The 16,339-nt window shown below is 42.0% G+C and overlaps 1 protein-coding gene across 1 annotated transcript in view; it reads left to right on the forward strand.

Moving 5' to 3' along the window:
• Positions 1-2,685, forward strand: part of CCDC68 (coiled-coil domain containing 68) — a 123,715-nt gene extending 121,030 nt beyond the window's left edge. The window contains exon 12 of the mRNA XM_029579814.1: positions 2,104-2,685. Coding sequence (XP_029435674.1) covers positions 2,104-2,170 — 67 coding nt within the window. The 3' untranslated portion in view covers positions 2,171-2,685. The remainder of the gene's footprint in view (positions 1-2,103) is intronic.
• The last annotated feature ends 13,654 nt before the right edge of the window (positions 2,686-16,339 follow it).

The raw sequence follows: 16,339 nt of genomic DNA on the forward strand, positions 1-16,339 counted from the left end.
CAAGCCACCCTTTCTTCTAAATTGGACTACTGCAACTCACTTCTCTTAGGGCTCCCCTACTCCACGATAAAACCGCTGCAAATGCTACAAAATGCAACTGCTAGAATCATCACAAATGTCCGCAAAACAGACCACATCACCCCCATCCTCAAAGACCTTCACTGGCTCCCTATCCCTTCCTGACCATTGTACATAAATCCACTCACTCCCACAACTCCAACTGGCTTGATATTCCTTTTAGCGTTGCTCAGCCTAATCGGCCCACCAGAACAGCTAACAAAGGAACCTTGCTTGTGCCCTCCCTGAAAATAGCACACCTTTTTTCCACAAGAGATTGTGCCCTTTCAATTGCTGGCCCATCACGCTGGAACTCCTTGCCTACAAGTCTCCGTCTTGAACCATGCTCCTTCAAATTTAAAAACATGGTTTAAACAAGCATATCCTGACTAGTCAACCTTTCCCCCTATTCTTCCTTAGCAACCTAGTCTGTCTCTGTCCCATGTATATTTGACCATGCAGTTAAGATGTTTACCCGTGCATATATTACTACGATGTTATATTGTCACCTATATTGACAATTTTGGACAGTCACCTTATGTTAAGGAGTTTTTATCTTGCTGTTGCACTGTACTTCTACTCTGTACTTGTGTGATCCCCTCCCCCGTTTTTTACTCCCTGTTAATATGTACTTTCAAACCTGCTGTTCAAATGTGAACCGGTATGATGTCCTCACTAATACCGGTATAAAAAAGTCTTGAAATAAATAAATAAATAATAAATTGACACTAGGAAAAAAGGTGTAGTTATTTCCACTGATATTGACATCTCATTTTCATTTACTCCACCCAAACTCCTCCCAAAATCCACCCACCTGAATAAATTTTGCAATTACACATTGTGCACTGTGATAAATAACGCATGCATTATAGTGTTATCGCAGGCATTAGGACCCTAATACATTTTGATGAATGAACCTGTTAGTATGAAATAAAGTAACCCTTTATGCATGTTGACTTTCATTAATTCTCAAGGTGATTTGAAGCAAGTGATCAGAGGAGCAGAGAAAGAGTAAATTCCCTCTTCTGTTCCCCTGACTCCTAGGCAGAAGAGGACCTACACTTACCTGTTTTCTGGACAGGGACATCATTAGATCTGATTACATGGGAAAGAAATATGTTTAAAATGGATCATAATATCTTTAGTGTCATTATTCAGATCACTTAAATGGAGTCTTGCATATCGATTAGCCTCTTACTTTTTTTAGTCCATGCTTAGTTAACATAAAATGTGAAGGAGTTCGAGGTTGGTGGGAAGGGAACAACTCTCAAAGGCATTTCCATTTGTAAAGTGGTATTTACCCATGGAAAAAAAAAAACTTTTGAAAAACCCTCGTGCTAAATCTTCTAGTTGACGTCAGCTCATTCTCATCTGTGGCTCCAAGACAGCAAACCAAACAGACTAAAACTCTCAAAAAAGCAAGCCTGTAACTTTTCACATAGGTTTAGCTCATCCTATGAGAGCACATGATAAGCATTTCAGGGTATCACCTTCTTCAGACCTATTTGAAACCAAGTAAGATACAGATGTGCGCGCTGCAGGAGATAAGCGTGCATCTCGGCAGCTTTTAAAATGACTTCTTTCTGTATCCCTTAATGCACGCATCAGGTTTTTAAAATGCACCTCTATGTGTATACTTTTACATGCATAGAGGGGAGGTATTGTAAAGGGTGAAATCTGGGCAGGGTTGGGACATATGTGCACGTTGATTTGTTTTTTATGTGCTGCAAATATTGTATCCCAGATATATTGTTTCAGTGTCACGCTACAACATTTGCCTGCTGTCTAGTAAAATCACAGTTTATTTAATCAGATGCTCTTCAGCTAAAATGTTACCTTCACACTTATTTCAAGTGGTTTTTTTTTTCCAGGAAAAAGGTAAACCACTGACATGATACATCAAAGACACATTTCGCTCAATTCAGTTCAAAACACAGAAGGAGAATAAAATGCAATTTTAAATCTGGCTAGCTAGGTTCTGTTTTATGTAAATAAAACACCTACAGCTCTCATAGTGGATGACATTCTTTTGCCTTTATTTTGCAGTGAATCTGCGTTTGAGATCATGTCACCTTACTTTATGCTACTTAATCTGCGAAAGCAAAAGAGCTAGGTGTGATCTCCATGCCAACCCTACCCTATGGATCATGTAAAGGCCTGCTAGGGGCATAAGGAATGAAGACCTGTGCCAGTCCATGATCATCTAAGGACACCGTCCCTTTGCTATTTCAAGCCATCCTTAACCTTGTTTTTCCGATTCCTGTGAGACTTCTAACAAGCAAACTAATCTTAGTAATTCAAAAAACACTTTTTTTTTTACTAATTTGAACAATTATTTTATGTATGAAAGATGAATTTAGCGCTGTCTGTAATGAACTAGATATGTCATATGGGAACCAAAATGGGGCCTGGTTCTTTCAATTGCTTCCCCTATGCAGCTGAGATTAATGTGATGGAAGAAATTTAATCTGTCAGCCGGAATCTTTACATTTTCTGGCAGGTTAAACATATATAACTTGAAGTGGGTGCCAGGATTGAACATGTAAAGTCTAATCCAACTAGATGATGTTCTTCAATATATATATGAATGCGCTTTTCACACTCTGAACTTCGTGCGTAAATTAGCCAGCAAATTTATGAATAAGTTTAACTTTCAAAGTAGACTAATGCGCATACTTTTGCTTTGAAAATTATCCAGGCAAAACTACACTCACACAATTACACCCAGTATTTGATGCACAGAGTATGAGTTAGCTAATTTTACATGATTATTCATATTCCTTTAAAAAGAAATTCACATGCTTACTTTTTAAAATCAAAAAAACGTGCACATGAGTCCCAGCCCTGCCCAGATTTCACCCTTTGGAATACCTCTCCTCTATACCCCGAGCCTAATCTTCCAAGGATTTTTGCTGGTATTGGCAGTGCTTTAACCGCAGAAATGGCCCTTTGAAAATTCTGTGAACAATACACATATGAACGTACATGCATGCACACTGTATGATGGTAACTTTCAAACCGGTGCGCATGTGAATATTTGCACGCATACATCTGCCCGCACCCAGGTACGCTGCCATTTTATAACATACGCATGCATATGCATACGTTATAAAATAGCCTGGCCTTGCGCACAAGTGTGACAAATTTTAAGTGGGCGCAAATGCCGCTTCTACCACGTAAATCCTGGGAATTTTAAAAGGGGCACGCACCAGTGCCATTCCCAATTTTACCAGTTTATTCCCAGTTTGCCCAGTTAAGAAACAGGTCCTCCAATCCCCCTTGCTTTGATATCCTTCGCTCTCCCCAGTTAGCCCTGACCCTGAAAACCCTGCAGATCTGCCTAGTTTTCTTTAAATTTGAACTTACACGGGGTCCATAGCAGAATTAAAGTTACGCAGCAAGGGGCCTTGGCGCATCCGGGTTGTCTCCGTATTTACACGCACATTTCCATGTTCATGCCCCAAAACACCCATGCCCTGCCCCTTTTTGAAAACATTTGAGATGTGTGCGCTGCAGGAGATATGCGGGCATCTCGGCAGCTTTTAAAATCCGCTCTGCACGCACAAGCCTGACTTCTTCATGTATCCCCTAATTAATGCACGCATCAGGCTTTTAAAATTCACCTCTATGTGTATACCTTTTACATGCATAGAGAGAGGTATTCCAAAGGGTGAAATCTGGGCAGGGCTGGGACTCATGTGCACGTTTTTTTATTTTAAAAAGTAAGCATGTGAATTTCTTTTTAAAGGAATATGAATAATCAAGTAAAATTAACTAACTCATACTCTGTGCATCAAATACTGGGTGTAATTGTGTGAGTGTAGTTTTGCCTGGATAATTGTCAAAGCAAAAGTATGCGCATTAGTCTACTTTGAAAGTTAAACTTATGCGTACATTTACTGGCTAATTTATTTACGAAGTTCAGTGTGTGAAAAGTGCATACATATATATTGAAGAACATCATCTAGTTGAATTAACAATTAACAATTCAACATAGTCGTGATCAGTAGGTAAGGACCCCTTGACTCACCCAATGCCCACAAACAATAGAATTGGGAGAAGCAATTCTTGGAAACATTCCACTATGTAAAGTAGAGAATGCCTGCTGATGCAGTAATAAACACTCATTCCGGTCTGTTAAAATATTAATTTAATTATTATTACTTTTGAATTTTTAAGCTATTTATACAATCACGTGGCATTTCCTCATATGGATCATGCATTCGCTTTTTGTTTTTATGTGTCTTATGTTCTTGAAATCCACTGTACTTGTAAATATATTTTTCACTGACAGTTCCTCTCAATACAGATGATGTGATTCATTTACATAGAAAATGGTGTATTTCGTTCCTTTGCATTGTGCATAAATATATAAAATGGCCACCAGGAGGGATAGAAGAGTATTATTTTAGAGGCAGACCATCAGGGTTTAGAAGGACATAGTTTTCTAAAGAAGGATCAGTATTCTGGGGACTGGTGGCGGATTCTCTTTACCTATTATGCATCTATTGATTGAGAAAGAGATCGAATTTACTATTTCTTTTCAACTCCTCCATTTCACTCATGGCCATTTGAACTCTTAGCACTTTCAGCTGCCCTCTAATGAATGAGCTGGTCCTACACGTTTCTTTCTCTTTCTCCCTAGTCCTTGATAATGTAATTAACATGATATTAATATTCAAGAATAAAATAGACATTTTCCAATCTTTGTTTCCTTCTCTTCCTGTAATGTTCTCTAATGCATTCTTTGTATTTCTCTTTTGTCCTATCTTCTTTTTTTCTCAGCTTCTTGTATATTTCTTTATTCTCTTTTTCATTTTTTTACAAATGAGTCCACATTTAGAGTATTTTTCACTCAAATGTTTTCTTCTATTTGTTTCTATATGTTTTCTTCCCTGTTTCTTGATATCTTTCTTTACCATTCTACTTCCTCTGGTCTATATTTTTTTTTTCTTCATGCTCTATTCCAATCACCCTGTTTCTCCCCATGCTATTCTTTTGCCCCTTAATTTTTCTTTTCTTTTCTTTTGTGTCTCTAGCTTGATCTTCCTTTCTTACCTCACTGTTTTTCCAACCTCTCTCACTTTTCATGTCCCTTGTTACCCTCCTTTTTTTACTCTCCTGTTCTTTCTCTCTATTCTCTCGCCTTCTGTTTCCCTCCCTATCCCCTCCTCTTTTTTGTATACTTCGATTTCTCTCCTCCTGCATTCTCTCCCCCTTCTTAGTCTACACCTTTTTCTTTCTCCCACCTGTTCCCTTCTAATTCCTGCCTGTTTATTGTCCCCCTCCCATTACCTTTCTATTTCTCTCCCTGACCTATGTTCATGCCTTCTCTCTGTCATTACCCTGCTCTTTGGTTTATGACCCCCTTCTTCTGCAGCTAGCCTCACACAATCTTCTCTTTCCTGCTCCGATTCCTCTTTCTTCAATTGGACCCACTTCTTCATCCAGTACAGGATCATCTTTAGGCCTCTGTAGTGTGATTGCAATGAGGCCCTTTAACCATTTGTTCTGACCTAAAGATGGTCCTGAGTGACATGCTATTTTTTTTTAGTTTTTGGAGGTTTTTTTTCCTAATTGTTTTTGGAATAATGTTGCATTGACTGACATTTGTTTATGGTTTTATAGAAGACTAATATTGCTCAGTGGGATTGACCAATCTTGCTTCTTCAATTTGCATTTCTTCAGTGCTGCAATATAATGAGAGATAAACATAAAGGCAGTAACTTTCCCGTCAGTACGCCCTGTAAGTTAGCAATTTAATAACTGGCATGCACATACACGCACATGTTATAAAATAGCCTGAATGTGTGCACATTATATGTGCTACTTTTAAGTGGGCTCGTGCCTAGGTACATAAATCTCATTTCTACTATATAAGTCAGGGTATTTTAAAACCAGCAGGCGCCCATGCCATGATTAATTTCACCATTTGTCCATCAGTTCACCCAGTGTTGTTAGGTCCTCCAACCCCCCCCCCCTGGTTTAATAGACTGTACTCCCCCAGTTACCCTAGACCAGAGGGTCCCAAAACCTGTCCTGGAGGACTCCAGCCAGTCAGGTTTTCAGAATTTCAACAAATATGCATGAAATAAAATTTGCATACAATAGCGGTTGCATATGCAAATTTACCGCATGCATATTCATTGTGGATATCCTGAAAACCTGACTGGCTGTGGGTCCTCCAGGACAGATTTGAGAATTATTGTTCTAGACCTTTTAAAACCCTCTATAGCAGAAGTACGTTTAGATGACAATGGACTCGGGTATGCGCTGGGGTGTATAAGTATTTATGTGCATATCTCTTATCCACATCCTTTTTGAAATCGAGTGAGAGATGTCCAGGCAGTGAGAGAGATGCACAAATCTGGGCAGCTTTTAAAATTTTGTGGGTATGTGACACTGACTTATGCATGCATCTCCCAATTTTGATATGTGCCAGACTTTTAAAATTCACTTGTTAGGAGCATAGATCCTTGGGCTGTAGTGACACGCTACAGCAGGTGTGTACTTACCCTCAGGTGGGATGAGCTGAGCTTCACCTCCACCAATCATTTCCCATGCAGGTTGAGCCCTTGGGTTCTAAAAGCCAGCAAGTCTTAGGTGGGTCCCAGGGGTCATCAAAGAGGAAAAATCAATGTCCAGCAAGATTCAGGGCTGGCAGTGAACAGCTTAGATAGAAGGACAGAAGAAATTGTTAGGGTGGGCAGCAGAAAGCACTATCCAGTTTCATGCAGAGGGTCAGGGCCAGACAGCGATCCAGGGAAGTCCAAAATCCAAGCCAAGATCCAAATCCAGAAGAGCCAGTTAGGGACAGACAATGGAGAGGGGAACAAACAGGACAAGACCAAGGGAGTCAAGGGCACAAGAAACAAGACAAAAGAGAGGAGACACGAGTAGGAACCATAAGACACAGGAAGCACAGAGAACCACCAGAAACAAGGAAGCAACAAGCACTGAGGGAACAAGCTCTCAGGAAACCTATTGCCGACCTGAGGCAAGGAGCACCAGGTATGCTGCATTTAAATCCTCTATATGGGTGATGTCATCTCAGTGTAACTGAGACAGCTTCTCGTAAGTGCGTATAAGTGTGCTTATGCACGCGCTCGCCCTAGGCACATCTCGACACACATCGAGGGAAACTACCAATGGAGCTTTTGGATTAGTTGGGGGGCTTGAATGTTGGCTACAGGTTCCCAAGAGTTTTCTTCTGGCTCGTAACCTTCAATGAGATGAGGTACTGAAGTCTTCCTCACTCTCCAAACATCTAGAATTTCTGCCACTTCATATTGAGTGTTGTCCTTAAAAGGGACAGTTGAATTTTGAGGCAGAGACCTTGATGGTCAGGATAGAATGGCTGGTTTCAGAAGTGATATGTGGAACACGTCATGGATCTGAAACGTAGGTGATAGCTTAAGTTCATAAGCTACATTCCCTATCTTGTATACCACAGGTAAGGGTCCTACAAAGTGAGGAGTGAACTTCAGAGAGGGCATTCGAAGCCTAAGGTGACATGTTCTTAACCACACTGACTCTCCTGGTTGAAACTATGGTGCCAGGTGCCGTTTCTTGTCTATTTCTTTGATTGGGTAGCGACCTGCTCCAAGAGTTGGTGAGTCATGTGCCAGAGATTGTGTAGTTCCTGGGCATTGAGACTCACTTCAGAGCAATCTACTGAAACTGCCATGGACATGGGCATTCGAGGGTGGTGCCCGTAGTCCAGGTAGAAAGCTTGATTAATGTGATTTCACCTAAGGGAGCAAAGAAGCCCAGTTATCCTGGGGTTGGTTTACTTAAGAATGCAGGAAGGTTTTAAAAGACTGGTTGGTACATTCTTCCAACATATGAAATTGCCCTGCTGGGTCAGACCAAGGGTCCATCAAGCCCATTATCCTGCTAGTCTAATTGATTGAGGGTGGGAGGAGAAATCTAGGACAATTTCAAACTTGTTACAGAGGCTTCTCCAGTACAGAGCAGTAAACTGGATTCCTTGATCCAAGAGAATGGTTTGTGAAAGGCCATGTGACAGAAGATGTGTTGTACAAACAGTTGGGCCAATTCAGGAGCCAATGGCAGTCCAGTAGAGGAACAAAGTGAGCCATCTTGGAGAATCGGTCCATGATAATCCAAACCATGATATTACCTTCAGAAAAGGATATCTGTAATGAAGTCAGTAGCTAGATGCGTCCAAGGATCCTTAGAGGCCGGCAAGGGTTGAAATAGCCCTCATGGTCGGGTTCTCGAGCTCTTGTTCACCACACAGATGGGCCAGAAGTCCACATACTTTTTTACATCGGTATTACAGTAGGGCCACCAATAGTGGTGAAAAGGAACTGTTTAGTGTGAAGAACTCCTGGTTGTCCAGCCAAGCGTGAATTGTGCGCCCTCCTAAGAACTCATTCCCGCAGATATCGGGGGACCACAGTCTTCCCTGCAGGTACAATGTTGGTAGCATAAATCATGATCCTGGCAGGGTTGATGACATAACACCCTGGGTCTAGGGAGCTGTTTGTGTCAAAGGATTTAGACAGGGCATCGGTCCATCTATTTTTCTTGGCTGGTCGGTAATGTGGGTCAAAATCAAAATGACAAAAGAATAGGGATCATCTAGCTTAACATGGATTCAGGTGTTGAGCCCATGTTAAATACTCCAGATTTTTGAGGTCTGTAAAAATGGTTACCGTATGTCTGACTCTTTCCAGAAGTTGACATCACTCCTCCAGAGCCAATTTTATTGCGAGGAATTCATGATCCCATATGGTGTAAATTCTCTCCCCTGGGGGAATCTTCTTGGAGAAGTAGGCACAGGTTGCCAATCGCTATTCATCATCTTGTTACTTAAAGACAGCCCCCACTCTGAGGATGGAGGCATCTACCTTGAGGGTGAATGGCTGGGTGGGATCTGGGTGCCGTATACATGGATTCTTGGTAAACTCTTGTTTTAGTTGTTGGAAGACCTGCATTACCTTGTGAGTCCAGTTATGGGCATTAATGCCTTTCTTGGTTAGGGCAGCAAGCAAAGCTACCACTGAAGAGTATCCATGGACAAACTGGCGATAGTAATTCACAAAACCCAAGAACCTTTGTAGGGCTTTGAGCCCCACTGGCTAGGGCCAGTTGCAGATTCTTCAACTTATCAAGGTCCATGTATAGTCCTGCCCATGAAATGATATAACTGAGAAAAGGTAAATTTTCTTGGTTGAAGGAGCACTTCTCCAACTTGGCATAAAGTCGATGTTCCCATTAGCATTTCAGGGCCTGTCAGATATGTCTTCAGTGCTGGTCTGGTGACCTGGAAAAGATGAGAATGTTATCCAAGTACACAACAACATATGAGTAAAAGAAGTCCCAGAATACTTTGATCACTATGGATTGAAAAACGACTAGGGCATTACACAGCCCGAAGGGCATAACCAAGTATTCATAAAGTTTGTCCCGGGTATTAAAAGTGGTTTTCCATTCCACCCTCCTGGATACAAATCAGGTTATAAGCCCCTCTTAGGTCCAATTTAATGAAGAGCCCCCTTCAAGCTATCAAAAGCTTGGTGATAAGTGATAGGAGGCACTGGTTCTTCTTCATAATGGTGTTGAGTCCCCGATAATCGATGCAGGGGCACAAGGAGCAGTTCTTTTCTCCTACAAAGAAGAACGCTGCTCCAGGGGATGAGGAAGGTCTAATAAAGCCCCTCTTGGATGTAGAGGGAAATGGCCTCCAATTCTGGGGGTGGGGGGGGGGTGTTAGATGCATCATTCCTGGGACAAGATCGATAGGACAGTCATATTACTGATGTGGTGGTAAGGTCTCTGCCTTTTTTTTTTTTTTACTAAAGACCTCTGCGAAATCAAGGTTGGCCCCTGGTATCCCGGATATCACAGGCACAGAACACAAGAGACTAATGGTTGAGGGTCGGACATAAGCCAGACATTGTTCATGACAAATGGGGCCCCATTTGGTTAGTTGCAGTGTTCTCCAGTCAATCTGGGGGAGTGTTGAACCAGCCATGGTAAACCCAGGATAATCTGAATGACTGCTGGTGGTAGGATTTACAGCTGGAGTTGTTCCTGATGTAGGAGGCCAGTGCTCATGGTTAGAGGTATGGTGGTTTGAGTAATCCTCCCTGGTAGAGGTTCTCCAGAAACCAAGGAAACAGTAAGGGCTGGCCATATGGCCTCCATGGAGATGTGACATTTGCATATGATAGATTCCTCAATGAAATTTCCAGCGGTGCCAGTGTCCAGGAAGACTTGGAGGTGTATTCTAGTTTCCCCAAGGACCAAGCAGATAAGGAGTAGAATCTGCGGAGAGGTACCCAAGTGATATAGATTGGCCCCCACCACCATGCCTAGGTCTGAGAGTTTCCCACCTTGAGGGGACAATGGGCTGCATAGTGCCTTGGGCCAGAATAGTAGAGGCACAGATTGCGCTGGCAGCGACATTGGCATTCCTTGGGAGATATCCACAGTCAGCCGACCTGCATGGGCTCCTCGAGTGGCTCCCTTGGTTCCAGAGGCCTAGCAGGGATGACTGGGCACTGGAAATTGAAAGCCAGACATACTGGCCGATGATTCTGGACCTCTCCTCTTGCCTTCTTCCAAAAGTGCAGATCTAGGTGGATCAGGTCCTCCAAGGAAATGGGTGGATCTCATCTGGCGAGTTCATACTTAATTAAATCAGCCCCTGATGGAACATCGCCATGAGGCTATCATCTCCCCACTGTAGTTCAGATACTAGTGTTTTGAAATGCATTCCATATCTCCCCCCCCCCACCCCCCATGCAAGGCCCCTATTGGATCTGCAAGACTTCAGCATTGGTGGAGGTGGATCGGCCAGACTCATCAAAGACCAATTGGAAATCTCGAAGAAAACAATCCAGGTCTTCTAACATCGGGTTTTCTTGTTCCCAAAGAGGGGATGCCCAGGCTAGGCTGGTACCCACAAGAAGGGACAGGATAAACATGACCTTGTTCTTATCTGTTGGGAAGAATACAGCCTGAAGTGTAAAAGGCATACAGCATTGATTGATAAAGCCTCAAACTCATGAGGGTCCCCACTGAAGAGGGTTGGCAGTAGTAATCAAAGTGCTGGCACCCCTACAGGGGGGAGGCTCGGCGGAGGTATGGCTGCAGGGATGGGAGCAGGCACTGTGAGGGCATTCATGTGAAGAGCGAGTCTTTCCAGAACCCCAGTTACCTAGTCCAAGATGCTCTGTTTTTGCTGAATCCAAGAGGCCAGTCTGGGAACTGCCTGTAATGCTGCCCGGTCCACGGGGTTCTTAGCCTCTGCAAACTATTAGGAGCATGAACCGTTAGGCTGTAGTGAGCATGCTACAGCAGGTTGAATTACCCCGAGGTGGGATGAGCTTAAGCTTCACCTTTACCAACTGTTTCCCCCACAGGTTAGGCCTTTGGGTTCTGACGGCCAGCATTTGTTTGGTGGGTCCAGATGGTCAACAAACAGGCAAAGTCATTCTCCAGCAAGAATCAGGGCCAACAGCAAACAGCATAGACAGAGGGACAGGCGAAGGGTTGGGACAGGCAGCATATGGAATTATCCAGTTCCAGGCAGAGGGTCAAGGCCAGGTAGCAATCCAGGGAAGTCCAAAATCCAAGTTGAGGTCAAAATCCAGAAGAGACAGTTAGGGACAGACAACAGAGAGGGGAACGAACAGGGCCAAACCAAAGGAGCCAAGAGCACAAGAAAAAATACAAAGGAGAGGAAAAACAAGTAGGAAAAAGAACCTCAAGATACAGGAAGCACAGAGAAGCACCAGAAACAAGGAAGCAACATGCACTGAGGGACCAAGCACTTTTAGGGTACCTGTTGCCGAGGCAAGGAGTACCAGGCACGCTGCGTTTAAATCCCCTATATGGGCGATGTCATCTCAGCGAGACTCTGGGGCAGCTTCTTGTATGTGCATACAAGTACACGTATGTTCACGCGTCCTAGGCACACTTCAACAGCGGCATGGGATGGTGGCATCCGCAGAGATTGAAGTTTGCTGAGTGATCCGCATTGGAGGTCCTAGAGTTGGGCCAATGTTTCTAACATCACCCTAAAATAAACATGTAAAAGTAATCAGGTCTGTATGAATTAGAGACCAAATGTAATTAAATTGCCATGCGAAATAAGTAAAGTTTTCTGCATGTTAATCCTCTATGCAAGTGCATGAATAAAATCCATTTAATATATTATGCAGTGTTTTTTGAATTTCCTGTTATACTTATATTTTCACATGTAGTACAGTGGCAATAGTATGCAGACTGAATTAACAAGATTGGCCTGCTTTGATGAGCATTCCAAGAAAAGCTGTAGTTGTGCCTATATCTGTCCCCAAATTTATAATTCTCACTTTCTCAGCTTTTGACACAGTCCTTCTAAGAGTGTTCCTGAAGTAATTTAGTGTTTCACTGATCCACAAATACTCATTCACATCTTAAGGGTTATCATATGCTGCTAGCAGTGGCCTAATAACACAAGAAATAAGTAAAGGCCAATCCAGTTGTTTTTTTTTTTTTGCATCTTATTTTTTTTTAATGGAAGTGTGCCAATTGTGTTATTGCATTGACAGATAACGGATGCAAATTAATTATGTTTTCATACCATGTACTAGTGTTGTCCTTTTCTCATGCCACTTGAAAGGAATGGAACCACTGAAATATATGGTTATTTTATTTTAGCAATAGCAAAAATAACGTGGATACACAATTAAACAATGCTTAGGACAACAAATAATGTAAACATTTTTTGAAGGCATCAGACCTGGAGCTTCAGCCCAATAATTTCTTACGGTGAAGATCTCCACCCCTTTTCATCACATGCCAGTCCTTTTTACTGTTTTTTTCAAATAGTGATAAAACATGCATCCTTATGTTTCAAACAAAATTCAAAAACTTAAGAATTGATGCCCCCAGTGTCAGTGAAGCAAAGTACTTAACTTCTCCCAAGGTGAGGATCTTTTCACATATAGGAAAAATTCACAACACCGCAAGTCCCCAATTCTCCAACATTGTATGGATCAGCAGCATTCTTGCACATCACTTGCGGGCCAATTCAGTAAAAACGCGGGAGAGCGGACGAATGCCAGCTCTCCCGGTGCACGCACCAGCCACTCACCGGTGCGCGCAATTCAGTATGTAAATTAGGTGGTGCGGTAGAAACGAGCAAAAGGAGGCGCTAGAGACACTAGTGCATCCCTAGTGCCTCCTTTTGACCTGGAGCGGCGGCTGTCAGTGGGTTTGACAGCTGACACTCAATTTTGCCGGCGTCGGTTCTCAAGCCCGCTGACAGCCACGGGCTCGGAAACCGGATGCCGGCAAAATTGAGCGTCAGGTTTTCAGCCCGACAGCCGCTGGCCCAATTTAAATTCTTTTTTCTTTTTGCTTTTTACACCCTTCGGGACCTCCGACTTAATAGCGCTGTGATATTAAGTCGGAGGGTGCACAGAAAAGCAGTTTTTACTGCTTTTCTGTGCACTTTCCCTGTGCCGGCAGAAACTAGCGTCTACCTTTGGGTAGGCACTAATTTCTGAAAGTAAAATGTGCAGCTTGGCTGCACATTTTACTTACTGTATCCCGCGGGCATAACTAATAGGGCCATCAACATGCATTTGCATGTTGAAGGCGCTATACTTACTGAATAAGGCATAAGGGAAAACGCACATCCAAGTGCAGGTTAACAGTGCGCGCCGTCAGAGCGCACTGTACTGTATCGGCCTGTTACATAGGGGATCCTGGATATTGTGTTACCATCCATTCAAAGTAGCAATTTGGATTTGCTATTATTGCATCTCAAACAAAAATGGATTCCCACATTAAAAACTGTGACCCCATATGGTTTGAACCAACCTCCCAACCGAACTTAGAACACAACAAAATTTAAAACCTTCAAAAAGAACTAAAAACCTGGATGTTTACCAAAGCCTACCAAAACACCCAATGACTCTCAGATATTACTTCACTCCTACTGGCCCTATACAAACATATGGAACCAATGTAAACACGTAATAAAACACATAACTGAAACTGTATAGTTTGAAATCCGAGCTATGTTTATAAAGCCTACAATATTCATGCTAACAATCACTTGAATCTTTGGAAACTCTGTTAAACATCAAAACTTTGTAAACCGTTGTGATGGCGAAACCGAACGACGGTATATAAAATTCGATAAATAAATAAATAATATTGACTGGTCTGTGTTTTTATAATTGGATCTGTTGATTTCATTATATGCTTGATGTTTCTGTCTTATACATACATGCTTACATCATTGGCTATTCATTATGAGATTGGTTGCTTATTGTCATGTGATTGTTGTCGCTATGTTTGAAGTTCTTCTTTAAAGAGTGTACGTATTCATTTTTGCCCAAATTTTAAGAGCCCTGTGTGCATAAAAAATTGAGGTTATGAGCATGGCCAAGCCCTGCGCGCACAGCACACATTTTGAAAGGGCCCAGCAATGTGCATAACCCCAATTATGCACAGCAATGCCGGGCCAGGGGGTGTGGTCTGGGCAGGGTGGGGTGGGGCAGGCCTGGACAGTGTCATTAGACTTTGTTCTGGTGTGCCGGCAGCCAGCTGGTGCGCAGAAGATACTACTCCTTTGGAGCAAAAGTAGGTAGGGTTAGGTTAGGGGTTGGGGAGGAGAGAGGAAGAGGGAGGAAAGATAGGGTTAGGGAAGTTCCCTCCCAGTCCACTCCTTAATTGGAGCAGACTGAGTGGAAATGGGAACTGGCCAATTGCGTCACCGTGCTTAGGTTGTAAAATCCCTCCCCTGCATGTGTGAGTCACAGACAGCCTGCACATGCGCATGCGGATGTTACAATCCAGCACGCATGTGTGTGCGGACATAGCATTTTATACTATGCGCACGTCAGCAATATAATAGTGATTTCTATTTCATTATATCAGATTATGATCCAAATTGGGAATTATGATTGGGTGAAGCATCAAACAACATTCCACAGATTGTGGATTATGACTTGTGAATCTTTAAATCCATCTCTAATCAAATATTTCACCTCCAGTTATTTGCTCATATAAGTTTTTTGTCCATTTAGGAGGCATGAAATTGTTGTAGGCAAATTTTCATATCTTAAAAATCTCCATAAAATGGGTCCAGCACTTCTCCTTCCTCCTCCTCCAGATTTGATGCCTTCAAAAAATGTAAAAATCATTTGTTGTAATAAGCATTGTTTAATTGTGAGTCCACATTATTTTTTATATTCTTTATTATCAATAGATGATGTGTTGACCCCTTATTACTGTAACATTTTACTTTGGCACCATGAATTTAGAATTATTTTAGGATAATATATATGGACATTAATAAAAGTCCATATTGAGCTTATAATGTTAGTAGCTTTGTCTCTATAATGATCGTCTTTGTCTCTGAAATTGGATAAAGACATTAGTTCAAAACTTAATTGCTGAAAAATGATACAATGCTTAGACTTTCCATTTCCTTCTGATGTGATTGTCAACTCAGCTGAATAATGTCGGTTCAGGAAGCAGAGGAAATGAAGGGGTATAAAATATTGGGTTTATTTAAAGCGTTATCAGTACAGAAATGTGCTATACATATTATCCCAAGGATCCCAGCTCCTGTTTCAGCTCATCATATCCACAAAAACACTGCCTTGCAGTATTGAAGACAGCTGCATGGGGGGGGGAGGAGAAGTGCTGGACCAATTTTATGGAGATTTTTAATGCAAAAGATATGAAAATTTGCCTACAACAATTTCATGCCTCCTAAATAGAAAAAGAAATGTATATGAGCAAATGAAAGAGCAAATAACTGGAGGTGAGATATTTGATAGAAATGGATTTAAAGATTCACAAGTCACAATCTATGGAATATGGTTATTGATGCTTCACCCAATCACAATTCCAAATTTGGATCATAGTCTGATATAATGAAATAGAAATCACTATTATATTGCATCAATAAACTAAGTACCAGCAGTATAGTAACTAATAATGACCATAATTTTGTCAAAATCCTCACAGGAGGACATAAACCAAGAAAAATCCATTAAAAAAAAGAAAAAGGGCGTGTGTTGTTTACCATCAGTGCCTGACTGTGGTTGCCCACTTAGATGCCATGCTCTTTCCACTAAGGTGGGGGCTGTAAGAGGCAGTGCATCAAATCCTAAGGGATGTACCCTATGCATAAATTTGCACTTGCTGCATTTTGCAATTATATTCCAAGATGGGGAAGAAAAGAAAGGGGGGTGCTCATTTTTTTCAGGAGAACAATGATACAACAGTGTTTTTCACAATT

The sequence above is a fragment of the Rhinatrema bivittatum genome, chromosome 1 (assembly GCF_901001135.1).
Source record: "Rhinatrema bivittatum chromosome 1, aRhiBiv1.1, whole genome shotgun sequence".
NCBI lineage: Eukaryota > Metazoa > Chordata > Amphibia > Gymnophiona > Rhinatrematidae > Rhinatrema > Rhinatrema bivittatum.